Source organism: Balaenoptera acutorostrata, chromosome 9, assembly GCF_949987535.1.
Source record: "Balaenoptera acutorostrata chromosome 9, mBalAcu1.1, whole genome shotgun sequence".
Taxonomy (NCBI): domain Eukaryota; kingdom Metazoa; phylum Chordata; class Mammalia; order Artiodactyla; family Balaenopteridae; genus Balaenoptera; species Balaenoptera acutorostrata.
This window is the reverse complement of record NC_080072.1, coordinates 304944-322020: the sequence shown is the minus strand read 5'-3', so window position 1 is coordinate 322020 and position 17077 is coordinate 304944. Positions and strand designations below refer to the sequence as shown.

General features: G+C 56.8%; 2 protein-coding genes across 2 annotated transcripts; one reads left to right on the top strand and one right to left on the bottom strand.

Annotated features, from left to right (window-relative positions):
* The first annotated feature begins 3620 nt into the window (after positions 1 to 3620).
* Positions 3621 to 4877, top strand: LOC103018886 (interferon-induced transmembrane protein 3-like). The gene is made up of 2 exons (XM_057552953.1): positions 3621 to 3971; positions 4593 to 4877. Exons 1-2 carry the CDS (start codon positions 3723 to 3725, stop codon positions 4782 to 4784), a joined length of 441 nt encoding a protein of 146 aa, XP_057408936.1. The 5' UTR covers positions 3621 to 3722; the 3' UTR covers positions 4785 to 4877.
* Positions 4878 to 7661: 2784 nt separating this feature from the next.
* On the bottom strand, positions 7662 to 8980 carry LOC103019427 (interferon-induced transmembrane protein 3-like). Its single transcript, XM_007168409.3, has 2 exons — positions 8625 to 8980; positions 7662 to 8006 (listed from the first exon to the last, which is right to left on the bottom strand). Exons 1-2 carry the CDS (start codon positions 8871 to 8873, stop codon positions 7818 to 7820), a joined length of 438 nt encoding a protein of 145 aa, XP_007168471.2. The 5' UTR covers positions 8874 to 8980; the 3' UTR covers positions 7662 to 7817.
* Between the last annotated feature and the right edge of the window lie 8097 nt (positions 8981 to 17077).

Below are 17077 nucleotides of genomic sequence, written 5' to 3'. Positions count from 1 at the left end.
GATGCCCGCGAGTGAGCCCGCACCTGCGCCCGCGTCCCAGGTGCTGCGGGACTCGGGTGGGGGAGGGGTGGGGGTGGGGTGCTGGCGGGCTTCTGGCGGAGGCGATGCGCTCCGGGCTCCGCGCACTGGGAATGAGGCTGTGAGGGGCAGAGCCTCCCCCGAAACTCCCGGAAGACGGCGTCCCCGCCGGCCCTGCCTCCGGCTGCTCTCGCGTCTGTCTTGATTGTCTGCAGTCCCGGGGCAGCTGGTCTGTGAGCGCGGGCTCCCTGCCCGCTGTCGCCTCCGCCGTGTACCAGCTGCGGCTGGGTGCTGCAGCGTCACCACCACGCCGAGGGGCTGGACCTCACGCGTCCAGGAGAGGGGACCTCCTCGAGGACAGTGTGTCAGAGTGCCTGTGGCCAAGACGGATGCTGTGTGCTCCTGATTGCCCTGTGAAGCAAAACTGTTTATTCTCTACTCCATTTTGGGCAGTAAGAGGCCCTGTAGAGACTTGCTTTTTCCTTAAAATGTTAATTCATGAAACTCCAGAGGCTAGGCTTAGCAAAAGGAAGAGATATCTTTCTACATCCTAGACACGTTCAAAAATCTGGCTTTATACCGTGTTAATCTGAGCAGGTTCACAGGAGTACGGATCTTATTTCCCTGTGTAGTTAGAAAGTTAGGTGGCCCTAACTGTTGCAGCTTGTTCCGGTCCCTCTGATTATTGGTCCTTGGAAATTCATTAGGAAAAGTCGTGGAAAACCCCGAAAACTTTGCAGAGGAGTGGCACCTTCCACGGGGATCGGACAGTGTGGGCCAGCTGTACCATCCCTTCCCGCCTCCACCACCTCGCCTGCCGCGCAGGGACCCAGAACAGACTCCGAGAGACCCTGCCCCGCCTGAGAAAGGACCTCAGATTTGGGGAGCTGGTGGAGGGGGGTGTCCACAAGATGACATGTCCCTGCTGGGGCCTACCGTTGCAAGCAGAAGGGGTCAGGCCCTCTTTTCTCTTGCCCACGGATCACCAGGGCATGAGCATAGTAGAGTGTGAGCTGCAAACCCAATTTAAAATATTCCAGTAGCCACGTTAAGAAAGAAAAAAAACAGGTGAGATTTATTTTAAGGATCTATTTTCTTTGAACCGATATATAGAAAATATTATAACAACATATAATTAATGAAAGGTATTATTTAAAAATAAATAAATAAATAAATTTATTTATTTATTTTTGGCTGCGTTGGGTCCTCGTTGCGGCGCGCGGGCTTTCTCTAGTTGCAGCGAGCGGGGGCTACTCTTCGTTGCGGTGCGCGGGCTTCTTATTGCGGTGGCTTCTCTTGTTGTGGACTAGACGCACAGGCTTCAGTAGTTGTGGCTCGTGGGCCCAGTAGTTGTGGCTCGCGGGCTCTAGAGCGCAGGCTCAGTAGCTGTGGTGCACGGGCTTAGTTGCTCCGCGGCATGTGGGATCTTCCCGGACCAGGGCTCGAACCCGTGTCCCCTGCGTTGGCAGGCGGATTCTTAACCACTGTGCCACCGGGGAAGCCCCATGAAAGATATTATTGATGAAATATTTTATATCTTAACAAAAATTCTTTTTTTCTCACCAAGCTTTCAAAGTCTGATATGAGACTTATGCACACAGCTTTTCTCCGCTGGAACTCGCCACGTCCCCGGGCCTGGTGGCCGCTATGGAACAGAGCCACCCTGGAGGCTGTTGGAGGAGTGGCAGCTGGCGGGGAGGCCCCCCAGGTGGGGCAGCAGGAGGGGGGCACCCAGTTCATTCCCCCAGCCTGACAAGGAGGAGGGCACAGGGGACGCGGAAGCTCCCGGAGAAAAGGCAGCCACCCTGCCCTGGGTGGGGGACGGCAGAGCAGGAGGGGCTGGAGGGAGCCTGATGGACGTCGGCATGGAGGGGGCTGCGGGAGAGGCGGGTCAGGGGCCAGGCCTACTATGCGCGTTACTTCCTTGTGACCGGGAAGCAGCACAGCGGCCATTGCCCCTGAGTCACTGGACCGGCCTCACTGCAAGACACACACCGCTCTCTGCTCCGATGGCATCATCTTGCTGTGGGGGTGGCCAGAGTCAGTAAGAGGAAAGCGTGTAATTCAGGAAGGCTCTGGGCAGTGGAGGCATTGCCCCTTCCCGAGGCCCCTCCATGCTGCCCCTTAAGCTCCTTGGTCAGAATGTCAAATGGGGGGGGGCAGGAGGGAGGAAGGAACGACGGGGCTTCGCAAATATGCAGGCCCTGGGCTCCCAGCTGCCGCCGGACGCCCTGGACCCCAGGGTCTCCCACCACAGCTGCCTCCTCAGGTCACGCGGGGCCCAGTGTCCCCGCTCCCGGGAGCCCTTGGGAGACCATGGGAGGCTCCTTTGGGGCAGGCCACCCAGGCTGCTGGGTGCTGACCTGCAACCAGGAAGGACCCAAACCAGCCTGGAGCAGGGACTCAGGGCCAGGAAGGCCAGTGCCTTTCCGAGGGGAGGGCGGTGCAGTGAGGGGTGGGCTGTGGGCCAGGGCTCGCTCTGGGGGCTGGGATGTGGAGGCTGAGTGAGGGTCTGGGAGGGGCCCTGTGTGGGGACAGCGGGGCTGCAGCAGGCTTGGGCCTGAGACCCCCAGGCTGGGCAAGGGTCCCGGGGCCCGACCACACCCCTAAGTAGGGAGGTGGGGTGGCCGAGACAGGGCCTGGCTCGGGTGTGAAGGGAAGCAGAATTCATTACTCCAAATGTGCCTCTTTGCCATATTGATTATTTTAAGCTGGTTATTTTTTTTTTTTAATTTATTTTATTTTATTTTTATTTATGGCTGTGTTGGGTCTTCGTTTACTGTGCGAGGGCTCTCTCTAGTTGTGGCAAGTGGGGGCCACTCTTCATCGCGGTGCGCGGGCCTCTCACTATCGCGGCCTCTCCCGTTGCGGAGCACAGGCTCCAGACGCGCAGGCTCAGTAATTGTGGCTCACGGGCCCAGTTGCTCCACAGCATGTGGGATCTTCCCAGACCAGGGCTCGAGCCCGTGTCCCCTGCATTGGCAGGCAGACTCTCAACCACTGCGCCACCAGGGAAGCCCTAAGCTGGTTATTTTTAAGCAGTAGGACACTGGGAGGAGCTCTGAAACTGAGTAGAAGTCAGCCTTTTGAAAGACATTTACATGTAAAAGGGAAACCTCCGTGTAAGGGTGTCTCCTCTTGTATGGGGATGAGGGGGACGACCACATTTCTAGCAACTCTTGTGGATGGAGAAGCTCTGCAGGAAACCTTACCCTTACTTGTGTGCTTTTCCTTGTCACCTCCCAGAGGGGCCTCTCTTCCCCACCCCCAACACCTTCTGTCTTAGCTGGAGGTGGCATTTAAGGTGGTGGCTTCAGCATTTCGGGGAGTCACTCAGTTTTCCTGGGTCTCTCCCATGTACACAGGAGGTATGCGTGTTATTAAACTTTTATTTGTTTTTCTCCTGTTAAACTGTCTTTTTATTGCAGTGGGGTCTCAACCAAGAACCTGGGAGGGTAGAAGGAAAGTCTTCTGCCCCTTCCAGCCTCTGGGACGGGAAGCTCCCTCCAAGCCCTCAGCCTTCCTCCCACTCACGCCGGTGTAACCTGACACTCAGTGGTTCTCATCCCGCCTCCTAGGACCAGCCCATCCCCAATTCCCCAACTTCCAGGAAAAGGAAACTTCAGTGAAATCGAAACTACTGGGGAAAGGGAGGGCCCCTGAGAGAGTCCAGGCACCTGGACCACAGCTGCCTCATCCCCACCATGAGCCGCACATCCCAACCCTTCTTCAACGGTGCCCACAGCGGGGTCCTCCCAAGCTATGAGATGATCAAGGAGGAGCACGAGGTGGCCGTGCTGGGGGCTCCCCAGAGCCAGGCCCCCGTGACCACCACGGTGATCAACATCCGCAGCGAGACCTCGGTGCCCGACCACATCGTCTGGTCCCTGTTCAACACGATCTTCATGAACTGGTGCTGCCTGGGCTTCGTGGCATTCGCCTACTCCGTGAAGGTGGGTGGGCGCCTGGGGTGTTCTCCAAGGAAGTGTGTGTGAGCCTGGAGAGGCCCCCCTGCCTGGCCGGCACGTGGGGTGTGGAGAGCCCTTGTGTGTATTGTTCTGTGTGTGTGTGTGTGTGGGTGTGTGTGTCTGTGTGTGTGTGGCTTGGGGGATCATTCCCAATGAGAGTTCACGGCAAAGCTGCAGGGGCGCACATGGGGATGGGGGCTATGTCTCCACCACCCCAGGAAGTTCTCCTTCCCAGCCTTGTGAGAGAAGCTACATCCTTCACACTTCGGATTCAGACCTCGAGTCTGGTCCAGAAAAGAAAAAGTTACTGAAAGGACACTGACCCCTGGTGGGGTGAGTGGCCAGCAAAGGGGCCAGAGCAGTGGGAGGGTGAGCCCTGGGGCCTCCTGGAGAGGCTGAGAGTCTGTGAGGAAGCAGATCGAGGCCCCAGAAGGGGAGGGGGGGCCCACCGGGCACTGTCCTGCTTGGGCTCCAGGGAACGGGCAGGGGTGGGTCCCCATCTGGGTGAATGGGCCCTGGGGGAGCAGCAGGGGAGGGCCTGAGTCACAGCACCTGGCTGTCACCTGGTCCGGCTCCAGGTCCCCCTCACTGTCTCTTCTCCCCCAGTCTAGGGACCGGAAGATGGTGGGCGACGTCGTTGGGGCCCAGAGCTATGCCTCCACCGCCAAGTGCCTGAACATCTGGGCCCTGGTCCTGGGCCTCCTTCTGACGATCGTCTGCATCATTATTTTCGCCACTGGCTCCCTGATGATTTTTCAAGCAGTTTCCCAGCTCATAAACGACTATGGCGGCTACTAGTAGCTGCCAGCAGCCTGAGGCAGTCACCCCTCTTCACTGCAGTTTATACACGCGTCTGTCCACAGTTGAATAAAATAAAGCATTTGTATGTGAGGGTGCTGTGTTTTGACCTGGGGAGGGGGCCCCGTTGAGAGTCCCAGCCTGCCCCTGAGACTGAGCCCACCGCCCCCTGTCCCATCTGCTCTGCTGCTCTGAGGGGGACCTGACAAGTCCTCAGGCCTTGCCTGTTCTTGGCCTCGAGCTGGGGCAGCAGCAATTGGACAGGGGTTTGGGGTGGTGGCTTCCTCTGGGGAAGGGTCATGCTGGGTCCAGAACACCCTTGGCCCTGTTGACAAAATACAAAACAAAACAAACAAACAAAAACGCTCGGAAGCCCGCAAATAAGAAAAGAGTTTATTTGGAGTTTTAGGATTTGCAATCGGAGAAGTGCAGATTCCAGTAGCAGGTCAAACGTGCTGCGAGGAAAGTACAAGTGCTGGGGGGTTCTAAACACAACAAAGACATTCCAGAGAAGTTACAGGGGTTGTTTTAGAAAGCCGGATCATTGCTAGCAGGCATTGGGTTACCTGTCGGCAGCTGATTGGCTGCTAAACTGAGGTTTCCAGGGAGTAAAGACAACAGGTTCCAGGTGGTCCCAGGGCGGCCAGGACGTGTGCAAATTCCAGGTCCGCAGTGGTTCCCCTGCTCCCTTTCAGACCCTTCAACATGTGCCTCCGCTTTGCTGTTCGTAGGACCCCGTCAGCTCAGGAAGGCTATGGGCCACCGCTGCAGAGACAGCCCCCAGGAGGAGGAGAAACCCCTGCCCTGCCCTGGAAATCAGACCCCATCCCTGGTTCTGTCAGGCCTCCAGATGTGTGGGCACTTGGGGTGCCCCAGGGCAGACCCTGCCCACAACCAGCTGGGCAGGTGCGGTGTGAGGTGGGGTGGCCCTAGCCTCCCCTTCGTCCACTGACACCTGACCCGCACCCACGCCCCTTTATCTGTCCCCAGCTGCAGTCCCCTGACTCCAGGAGATGGCCGAGGGGCTGGGGTCCCAGGGTGGCCATGAGGGAGCCCCTCTCCCCCGGGGTCTGTCACACGTGAGCACGGAGGGGACAGCCCCAAGGAAGTCCTGGAGGAGGGGAGGCTGGCAGACCTACCCCTCTGGATTGGGAAGGACTGACTCCAAGGTGAGGAGGGGCCAGCAGCCAGTAAGGCCCTGGAGTCAGGCAGGGGGCGCTGCCCAGCGACTCAGACCCCTGCTGGGTGGGCTGGGCAGGTGGAAGCTTCCCGGACCAGCAGCGCTCAGGAAGGGGGCCAGGGGCGAGGCCAGGAGAGATGTTCGTCCCCACCAGGAGCACAGCCGTCCTGCTCTGCCCTCACTCCCTCAGGACCAAACCCGGGCGGGGCATCTTCAGGAATCCTAACGTCAGACTTCCTCCAGGCCAGACTCCAGGCAAAGCGATAACAGAGACTTCTCTCCTGAGGGCTACTGGGAGAAAGGACCAGAAACGCCTCTCACCCTTGCTGCCGGCCCACCTGTGCGGCCCTGCCCAGGGCTCTGACGTCCCAGTTCTGTCTTCCCACTGTGTCCTCCCAGCTCTGGTCCCCCCGGTCTTTGTCCTCCCAGATCACACCCTCCCAGGTCTGTGTCCTCCCAGCTCTGCATCCTCTCAGCTCCCCGGACGCTCTCCGCCCAGCCCAGGTCACCCGCCCCAACCAGCACCGCCCACCCACAGGTGACCCAGGACACTGTGGCCGCCCACATCGGAACCAGAGCTGGGGTGGCCCCGAGGACTAGGCTGCTCATGACCCAGCAGTCCATGTCCAGGACCTTCGAAGGACCCTCAGTTCCCCTGCTTGATGCCTCGGGCCTCCTGTGAACTTTCGGAAGCTCCAGACCACGGGATCTTGGCTGCCTGCACCAGCTGGTCTCCCACCTCGCACGACCCTCACCCCGAATCCGTGAAGAGTGACGGGGTTACACTCAGTGCCACCACCCTTCGTGACCGCTGTCCGCCCGACAGGGGAACGTGGGACGCGCCTAGTCGGCCAGCCGGGGTCGGGGGTGTGGGGGGTTGGGGTCACACATCTGTCCCCCCGCCCCCTGCCTGGGCGAGTGTCCTTCCTGGACTCAGAGAGGCAGGTCCGCCAGCCTCCCCTCCTCCGGGACCCAGCTTCCCTGGGGCCGAGGCTGCCGAGCTCACATGTGGGACCCAAGAGAGAGCGGGCGACCTCGTCTGAGTCACCGTCCCCCAGGGAGGACCCCAACCTACACAGCCCCCGAGGTAGGGCCCTGTGAGGGTTTGGTGTCTATAGTCCTAGGTGCCAGGACGGAAGGAAATCCACCATGAAGAGTGCTGTGAAATTCAATGAGAGCCGGACAGGACTGGACCTCAGCCCAGTGAGGGAGCCCAGAAGAGCCTGGATCCCCGAGGGGCCTGTGGGGAAGGGGTCACTGCCCCAGCACCAGCCTCGGGCTGCCTGGACTCCTCCAGCCTCTCCTGAGTGACGCACAGCACACCTGGGGTACTGTGCAGGGCGCGGTGGGTCAGCCGGCGGGGTGCGTCCCCCGCGCCCTCTCCCTCTGGGGCTCAGAGACAGGAATACCTGCCTGCCTGGGGTGTCTCTCCCTGCGTTGGGCTGAGGCGGGTCCCCACCTCCCCGTGTGCAGCCCAGGCTCGGGTCCCCAGTGTCTGTGAGACGCTGCCACCCAGCAGGGCGGCCACGTTTGCATGGGAGGGAGTGGTCTTTCCTCTGGGGGTTTCGGTCGACCGGGGCGGGGTCACCAGCTCTGCTCTGGGCTTCTGCTGTCAGCCCACAGCGGAGCGCTCTGTGCTTCCCCGAGGCCACCGGGGACTCACAGCAGTGTCCCCTCCCCGGGGACATCACAGCACCTTCACAGATGAGTGCACTTTATTGAATTCAGCTGTCGACAGCTCTGTCTCCAGAAACTGCTGTATAAAGGGGTGGGGGGAGGGGGCGGGCCCACAGCCCCAGGTGCAGGGCCAGCCGTGGACGGTGGAGGAACTGGGTTGCCTCCGTGTCCAGCGGCTAGTAGCCTCCATTATTCGCCATCTGTAAACCCATCTGGTAGGCTTTCAGGTAAACAAACACCAGAAGAACGATCGATCCAATAGTCAGAAAGATGCCCAGGACCAGGGCCCAGATGTTCAGGCACTTGGCGGTGGAGGCATAGCTCTGGGCCCCAACGACGTCGCCCACCATCTTCCGGTCCCTAGACTGGGGGAGAAGAGACAGTGAGGGGGACCTGGAGCCGGACCAGGTGACAGCCAGGTGCTGTGACTCAGGCCCTCCCCTGCTGCTCCCCCAGGGCCCATTCACCCAGATGGGGACCCACCCCTGCCCGTTCCCTGGAGCCCAAGCAGGACAGTGCCCGGTGGGCCCCCCTCCCCTTCTGGGGCCTCGATCTGCTTCCTCACAGACTCTCAGCCTCCAGGAGGCCCCAGGGCTCACCCTCCCACTGCTCTGGCCCCTTTGCTGGCCACTCACCCCACCAGGGGTCAGTGTCCTTTCAGTAACTTTTTCTTTTCTGGACCAGACTCGAGGTCTGAATCCGAAGTGTGAAGGATGTAGCTTCTCTCACAAGGCTGGGAAGGAGAACTTCCTGGGGTGGTGGAGACATAGCCCCCATCCCCATGTGCGCCCCTGCAGCTTTGCCGTGAACTCTCATTGGGAATGATCCCCCAAGCCACACACACACAGACACACACACCCACACACACACACACACAGAACAATACACACAAGGGCTCTCCACACCCCACGTGCCGGCCAGGCAGGGGGGCCTCTCCAGGCTCACACACACTTCCTTGGAGAACACCCCAGGCGCCCACCCACCTTCACGGAGTAGGCGAATGCCACGAAGCCCAGGCAGCACCAGTTCATGAAGATCGTGTTGAACAGGGACCAGACGATGTGGTCGGGCACCGAGGTCTCGCTGCGGATGTTGATCACCGTGGTGGTCACGGGGGCCTGGCTCTGGGGAGCCCCCAGCACGGCCACCTCGTGCTCCTCCTTGATCATCTCATAGCTTGGGAGGACCCCGCTGTGGGCACCGTTGAAGAAGGGTTGGGATGTGCGGCTCATGGTGGGGATGAGGCAGCTGTGGTCCAGGTGCCTGGACTCTCTCAGGGGCCCTCCCTTTCCCCAGTAGTTTCGATTTCACTGAAGTTTCCTTTTCCTGGAAGTTGGGGAATTGGGGATGGGCTGGTCCTAGGAGGCGGGATGAGAACCACTGAGTGTCAGGTTACACCGGCGTGAGTGGGAGGAAGGCTGAGGGCTTGGAGGGAGCTTCCCGTCCCAGAGGCTGGAAGGGGCAGAAGACTTTCCTTCTACCCTCCCAGGTTCTTGGTTGAGACCCCACTGTAATAAAAAGACAGTTTAACAGGAGAAAAACAAATAAAAGTTTAATAACACGCATACCTCCTGTGTACATGGGAGAGACCCAGGAAAACTGAGTGACTCCCCGAAATGCTGAAGCCACCACCTTAAATGCCACCTCCAGCTAAGACAGAAGGTGTTGGGGGTGGGGAAGAGAGGCCCCTCTGGGAGGTGACAAGGAAAAGCACACAAGTAAGGGTAAGGTTTCCTGCAGAGCTTCTCCATCCACAAGAGTTGCTAGAAATGTGGTCGTCCCCCTCATCCCCATACAAGAGGAGACACCCTTACACGGAGGTTTCCCTTTTACATGTAAATGTCTTTCAAAAGGCTGACTTCTACTCAGTTTCAGAGCTCCTCCCAGTGTCCTACTGCTTAAAAATAACCAGCTTAAAATAATCAATATGGCAAAGAGGCACATTTGGAGTAATGAATTCTGCTTCCCTTCACACCCGAGCCAGGCCCTGTCTCGGCCACCCCACCTCCCTACTTAGGGGTGTGGTCGGGCCCCGGGACCCTTGCCCAGCCTGGGGGTCTCAGGCCCAAGCCTGCTGCAGCCCCGCTGTCCCCACGCAGGGCCCCTCCCAGACCCTCACTCAGCCTCCACATCCCAGCCCCCAGAGCGCCCTGGCCCACAGCCCACCCCTCACTGCACCGCCCTCCCCTCGGAAAGGCACTGGCCTTCCTGGCCCTGAGTCCCTGCTCCAGGCTGGTTTGGGTCCTTCCTGGTTGCAGGTCAGCACCCAGCAGCCTGGGTGGCCTGCCCCAAAGGAGCCTCCCATGGTCTCCCAAGGGCTCCCGGGAGCGGGGACACTGGGCCCCGCGTGACCTGAGGAGGCAGCTGTGGTGGGAGACCCTGGGGTCCAGGGCGTCCGGCGGCAGCTGGGAGCCCAGGGCCTGCATATTTGCGAAGCCCCGTCGTTCCTTCCTCCCTCCCGCCCCCCCCCCTTTTCACAGGACTTGGGGTGCTCCGGGGTGGAGCTGGGTTGTGGGCAGGAGGGCTCCTGGGCTGTCGGGACGGTGCCCGCTTCTCAGGGGCAGGGTCAGCTCAGCTCCGTGGCCAGGACTCCGCTCTCTTCAGACTGCCTGAAAAGAGCCGGTTATTTTACCAGCAAAATGGATTTATTTAGGAATAGCGGATAATTGTAATTCAGGACAAGTAAGCTACAGCAGAAACTATAAGCATATTTGGGAAACAAGGAGGGGAATGTTACCTCATAGAGAAAATGGAGGCCTGTTGGAGGGACTGCTTTGAAGGAAAAGTCCACTGGAGAAAAGTGGCGAATAGGGTGGTGATGGTTCCCATGGTCTGAGTTGCAACGGTTCACATTGGCTGGGACTGCTGTGGGGAAGAACTTTCCCTCTACTCTTTTAGGTTCTTCTGGCTGGTCTAAGAATTAAGCTGACATGAGACCTTAACAGGAGAAAAATCACACAAAAGTTTAATAACATGTATACGTGGAGAGACCCAGGAGAACTGAATCACCACCAAAAAGGCCAAAACCCTTGCCTTAAATACCATCTTCAGCTAAAGACAAGGGGAGATGTTGAGGTAGGGGTTTGGGACTTGAAACGGGAGGAAGGCAGTTGACCTGAAGATAGAAAAGCAAATGTTTGGTAAATGAATGTTTGTTGGGCCAGCAGGAACTTTGGGACACAGAGTGGACTCTGGTGTCTAACAAGTTTTTATCTAAATTATTTTAGGCAGTTATGAAGGGTAACAATAAAAACTTCCCGAGTCTTCTGTTGTTTTTTTGTTTGTTTTTTACAAATAGTCAGCCTAAATTAATCCTTATGCCGAAGAGACACATTTTGAGATGGCAGATTTTGCTCCCCCACAGCTGATACTATTTTGCTGTGGAAGCAGCCAGAACTCCAGGTGTTGGGCACAGGCTTCTAATCATGTTCTCATTGACCCAGGGGGAAAAAAGCTCTCCCTATGGAGGCAAACCTGGAGCCATGGGTGCCTCCTAGAAGTTTCTGATTAAGGTGCTATGGAAGCTTGATGGGGTGACCAACAAGAGGCTGTTGATCTGTTATGTAGAGACAATGGAATGGCAAATACAGCAAGAGCACACTGCCCTTTTACCCTCCAGCTGTCAAATCAAAGACTTGCCCAAGCACAGACACTGCTGCCAAAACGTCCACATGTGAAGGAGCAGCTGGGGTGCACTCGTGAGCTGTAGCACCTGTAGACCCACGGGTCGGTATAAAGGCGTTGACACCATTCAACCAAGACTAACTCAAAGTACGGGTGTGTCAAAAAGCTGATAAAAAGCCCGATTTACATTGGTTGCCCCTCAGTGTATCTTACAGTATATATCTTGTTTTTCCAACCCAGGGTTGGGTTAAATTGAAGCAAGGAATGGGGTGTGGAATTAATTAAGGAAACTGAGCTAAAGTTGGAGTCGGGACAGGCCTGCAGAGGACGCTCTCACGCCCTCAATACATGTCAACTACTCCAAACAGGAAGAGACGTCCCCCTGCACGCCCCCCACAGGAAGGCATCTCTACTGACCATCCGGCAGGAGGAAGGAAACTTCTCTCCTCCCACGGCAGCCCAGCCAATCGGAGACTGCAGCGGCCCAGCCCACGGGAAGCCTCCTTACTCCGGACCCCCGGCTCCTCCAATGGGCTCTGGTTATCACAGCCCCGCCCAGCTCCCCCTTTTGCCCATAAAAGCAAGATCCCCCTCCTCGTTCTCTGGATTTCTCTGTGTTGGGTCTTCATTGCTGCTCACGGGCTTTCTGTAGTTGTGGTGATCGGGAGCTACTCTTCCTTGCCATGTGCGGGCTTCTCATTGTGGTGGCTTCTTTTGTTGCGGAGCACAAGCTCTAGGCGCGCGGGCTTCAGTAGTTGTGGCTCGCGGGCTCGAGAGCGCAGTCTCAGTAGCTGTGGCGCATGGGCTTAGTTGCTCCGCAACATGTGGGATCCTCCCGGACCAGGGCTCGAACCCGTGTCGCCCGCATTGGCAGGCGGATTCTTAACCGCTGCGCCACCAGGGAAGCCCTGTGTTGTCGCTTTTCACGTTTTAATCTACTGCTGCATTTTATCCTCCATTTTTAACCGTGGTTTTAGCTTGCTGTGGTGCAATAATTTCCCCTACAGACACCTGGGCAGCACTGGGCCGGGACACGGGGGCTTACTCCCGGCTCAGGGCGGTGGGTCCGCGTCTGGGCTTCACCCCAGGGCTGGAGCTTCTTCCTGCAGCCAGCGCGCAGTGTGCAAACACATTTCAAGACACTGCTAGCTTCGCATTTGTTGATGTTGATTTTCCATTGGCCCAAAAAAGTCCCCCAGTCAGGCCCAGAGTCAGGGGGAGCCAAGGCCAGGCGCGGGCTGAGGCCATCGCTCCCCAGCCCACCCCAGCTCCCGGGGACTCTCGCCTGTTGCCCCAGGGCCCTGCCATCTCGGCGTCTGGAAATTGCTGCGTGAACGCCGCCTCGCCATGTAGACCCTGTGGAGTCTTCTTTCCGCAGAGCGGGTCCATTCTTGGCGCCACACTCCCGTCGGGGACCAGGCCAGTCTGGGACCAGAGTGTGCGTGGTGAGGGTCAGGCTCCCAGGTTCATCTGCCTCTGGCCAGCGTGTTCCTGCAGGTGTGTCCTCGGGCCGCTGCGTGGGCCTGAGCACCCACGGGGGTCCTGCCAGACAAACCCCCTGCTTTCCGAGGAGGCTCTCTGCTGACATCACGGGCCTCCTACCTGGGGAGCCTCCTGGTCTACTTGATGGGGCCAAGACCACCCTCTCAAGACCACTCTGTCCCTCATGTAGACACAAGTTTTTATCATGGAAGTGTGGTGGGGAATCAGTCAAAAATAAAATTGTGCAGGGTGCAGAGAACGGTCTTCTAAAGACAAAGAGTTCTGTAATGCGACTTTCTGGACTTCAATGTATGGATTGGTTAGAGCAGTTTTTTCCTTTTTCCCATCTGTCACCACTGACTGGTGCACAGATCAACTGATCCTAAGTCCACAGAAAACCACACGATGAGAAGAATTGCTGCCATATCTCCAGGTAGGAAAGCAGCAGAGGCCCGTGGGGCAACGTACGAGGAGGGACGGAGTTCAGGGAGCAGCTCGGGCCAGACTTGGCCCTGACTGGGGCTGGGGCAGGACAGGCTAGGGGTCCTTCAAGCCTCAGACAGGACCGAGAGGGCCCCCTCACCCGCCGGAAAGGCCCAAGGGACAGCGTGGGAGAGACCCAGACGCCATGGCAACCTCTGCTCTCATCCCTGCCTGGTCTCCGAGGCCCGTGACAGAGAACCAGGGGCAGCGCTCAGGGGACGGGGGTCCACACCAGCACGTCAGGTCGGGCTGAATTCTGTGCCGAAGGGGCCTGTGCTCTGGTTCTGGTGCACGCTGGCCCAGATCAGAGGTGAGGGAGACGAGGGCCAGCATTGGAACTAATCCAACCTTGAAGGGATGGCGGTGCTTCAGCCATCCTCCCGATGGGATCTGAACCCAGTTTGAAGGAGCCCACGAGGGACTGAACAGCCGTGCCTAGAAGAAGGGGGCGTTTGGCTTCTGTCGCTTCCTGACACTCCCCCGCTCAGGTCGAGTTCAGGGCGTCCTGCCTACGTTTTCACAGGCGTGGAAGGCGATTCAGACAGCCAAACTTGGGGGTATTTCCTGATCCGTGTGGGCCTTGTTATGAAGCTGGCCCTGGCAGCCCCTCGTCCTCTGCCTCTGCTGAGCTGACGTTTAATCGAATGAACTCACGCTTCTCTCTTGGGCTCCCAGGGCCGGTGGCCGAGTGCTCTCTTGGTCCCGGGTGGAGGGGGGAGACCTCAGGCTGGTGTTAGGGAGCAGGGAGCAGCCCCAGGTGTCCCAGCTCCCCTGGGCGCTGGCTGATGAGTGGGGAGCACAGCCATCCGGGTGTGGACACACGAGGCGAGTCCAGCAGTGAGTTCCTGCTGGCCTGCCGTTACCTGTCTTCCCAGGCTCACCCACATTTTGGAAAGTTAGCTGATAGGTAAAAACATTTCATTGCGTGCCCTAATAAGGTTACAGTTGTACATTTTATGTCATGGATACTTTACCACATTAAATTTTTAAGTTGATTCTGACAGCTTATGGTGGTTTATTCATTGACTTCGCGGGGGGTAGACTTTCAGAATTCCCTACTTTGCCATTTTACCTGCATGATTTAATCTTAGCGACAGCTGTGTTTCACAACTGGCACAAGCATTCCTTGACCCTCGGAATCAGCTCCTGCAGGTTGGTGGGAGCTGGCTTCAGCGCAGCCCGTGGCAGGGCGTCTGCCGCAGAAGGAGCATCTTGTTTGGAGACCAACCTGTTAAGACCTCTGTGCTCCCCCTGCAGCCCCAGCTGGGAGCAGAGGGGCGGGCCTTGGGAAGCACTGTTTGACCTGGAACGTTCCACGTCCATGCCGGAATGCATTGCTGCTGGCTCCACCCAAACCTCTGTCTTGGTGGGTCTGACACAACCCTCTTATGGTGGGCAGTTCTGCCATGAGGTCACCGAGTGGCCGTGTCCATCTTTAAACACAAGATAGGAAAGGCCGCCTTCCCCAGATCACTCTCCGCACCCCCAGCCCCGGGCCCCGCTGACGTACGTCTGGTACAGCAGCTGCACTTGGACTCCCACGGCTTGGTCTGCCGCAGCCCAGAGTCCCCGCCAGGCCCCTCTGGGTCTGGGGCCAGACAGGTGAATGAAATGGAGCTTTGGTGGGGGTGGCACCCCTGCACCCTTTAGGCTTTGAGGTGGCTCTCCCAGGATGGGATATCGGTTTTGATTTTCCTCCCTGCTGGGCTGGGCGCTGGGGAGCAATTCCAGAGTCCCCACCAGCCAGCCCCACGACCGTGGCTCTTAGGCAGAAGCCACTGACCCCGTGTGAGGACATGCCGAGCACCACTCCCTTCCATCCCCGTTCCACCCCCAGGCAGGCAATGCCTGCTGGGCGGGGCCGGGCACCCATTGCCCAGGGGCCCCACCGAGAGCTGGACTTGGGCCAGGCCCCCATGTGCCCTCACACAGTTAACAACACTCTGCCATTTTGTCATCTGTCATTCTTTTGTCATTTTGTCATTCTTTACCCTCATTTTATTGTTTTTACACTTTTTAGCTGGCATTTATCTTCACTGATACATGCAAATTTTAGCTGTTCAGTTTTGAAAGCTGGATGCATCCATGTAGCTCACACACTTACCATGATGTAGAACATTCCAGAGCTGCAGCCGGCTCCTATCAATGTGCGAGGGTTGGCCTTTCGAGTACCAGGAATTTGTCTTCCAGTTGTGAGGAACTACACAGCAAATGGTGGGGTAGGGAATTCCAGAAGCCCATCCCTCCACAAGAGCAGGGAAAAAACTTGCAAAAATTATCAGAAGCAACATTTTCAGACTCTGGAAAGTAGTAAAAAGCTTGCAGAAATCAGAGGGGTGCTTAGTCAAGAAGAAAATAGTGGAATTTCAGTACAGAGCTTTGCGACACTTTAAATACCTTGGTTCCATCCCTCACGTCCAAGCTCGGCGGCAACCTTGCAGACAGCAGCCGGTAATCTTTCTCAAATGCTCCCGAAAGTCTGAAGAGGAGGGAACACTTCTTAACTCATTCTGTGAGGTCAGCATCATCCAGACACCAGAGTCAGACAGAGACACTACCAGCAAAGATAAGCACGGACGATTATCCCGTATGAATATAGATGAAGAATCCTCAGTACATTCTAGCAAACTGAATCCAGCAGCACGTTATACACCATGACTGTCACCGGCTGGGGCCAAAACCGAACTCAGGTTGGGCTACTCATCATTCAGAAGTCAACGTTCAAGAGACAAGTGTTGGTGGGAAAAAAAAGATGCTTTATTCAGGAAGCCAGCAACCTGGCGAGATGTCAGACTAGTGTCTCCCCAAACCATCTCCGAGCTGCTGATCAGGGGCAAGGGTTTTAAAGTTAAGCTCCAGGGCGTGCAGGTGGGGGCTCTGTGCTGCTCAGCAGAGTTGGCTCCGACAGGCGTCCTGAAACTGGTCGTGCGGTGGCCTGGTCAGCATCGTCTTGATTATTTTAAGTGAAGTTAATCTTCAGCTCCAGGGTCGGTTTGCTCCCATTTTCCTGAGGCCAGTTTTTGGAATTGTGCCAGATGGAGCAGCTTACGTCATGCCTACAGTCTGGTCATCATTCAGTCAGCTTTTTCCCTCTGGTGGCAGTTTTTGTATCTGCAAAACAACTAAGCAATGTGCATCAGACACTGTTATCTACGTCCTTCAGGTGGAACTAAAGATACTGTGACTGATATATGGCTGATTCACTGTTTAAATTACCAGTTCTCCCGGCCCAACTGCTATTTTTGTCACTACATATTAACATCTTTTCAATCATTAATTCTTGAACCAGGCTTTTGTGACTCGGGGGGGTGGGGGCCCTAGGAGACTAAAGACTTTTTTTTTTACAAACAAGAAACAGGGGACATGGAGGAGCCTTTGTACCTGGGAGGGCCCTGCAGGGTCCTGCTGGATTTCATGACCAAGAGTGATTTATCCCAGAAATGCAAGCATAGTTTAAGAATAAAAGTCAAATAATTAAGTCAAAGTAGTTAATACATGGTATTAGTAGAATGAAGAAAAAACATCATGTGATTATCACAATTGCTGCAGACAAACCATCTGACAAAAATCCAACAACATTTCATCATAAAAGCATTCAAAAAAAACACTTCCTCAGCCTGATAAAGGACGTCTATGAAAAAGGGACAGCTCACATCATACTTAAAGGTGAAAGACTGAAAACTTCCCCCTGAGATCAGGAACAAGATGAAGCTGTCTGCTTGAATCCAGCATCATGCTGAAGGTTCTAATGAAGGCAATGAGACAGAAAATGAAAGGGGGGGTGGTGGGATCCAGACTGGAAAGGAAGTGCCTTGGAAATGTCTCTATATGCAGATGACATGACTTT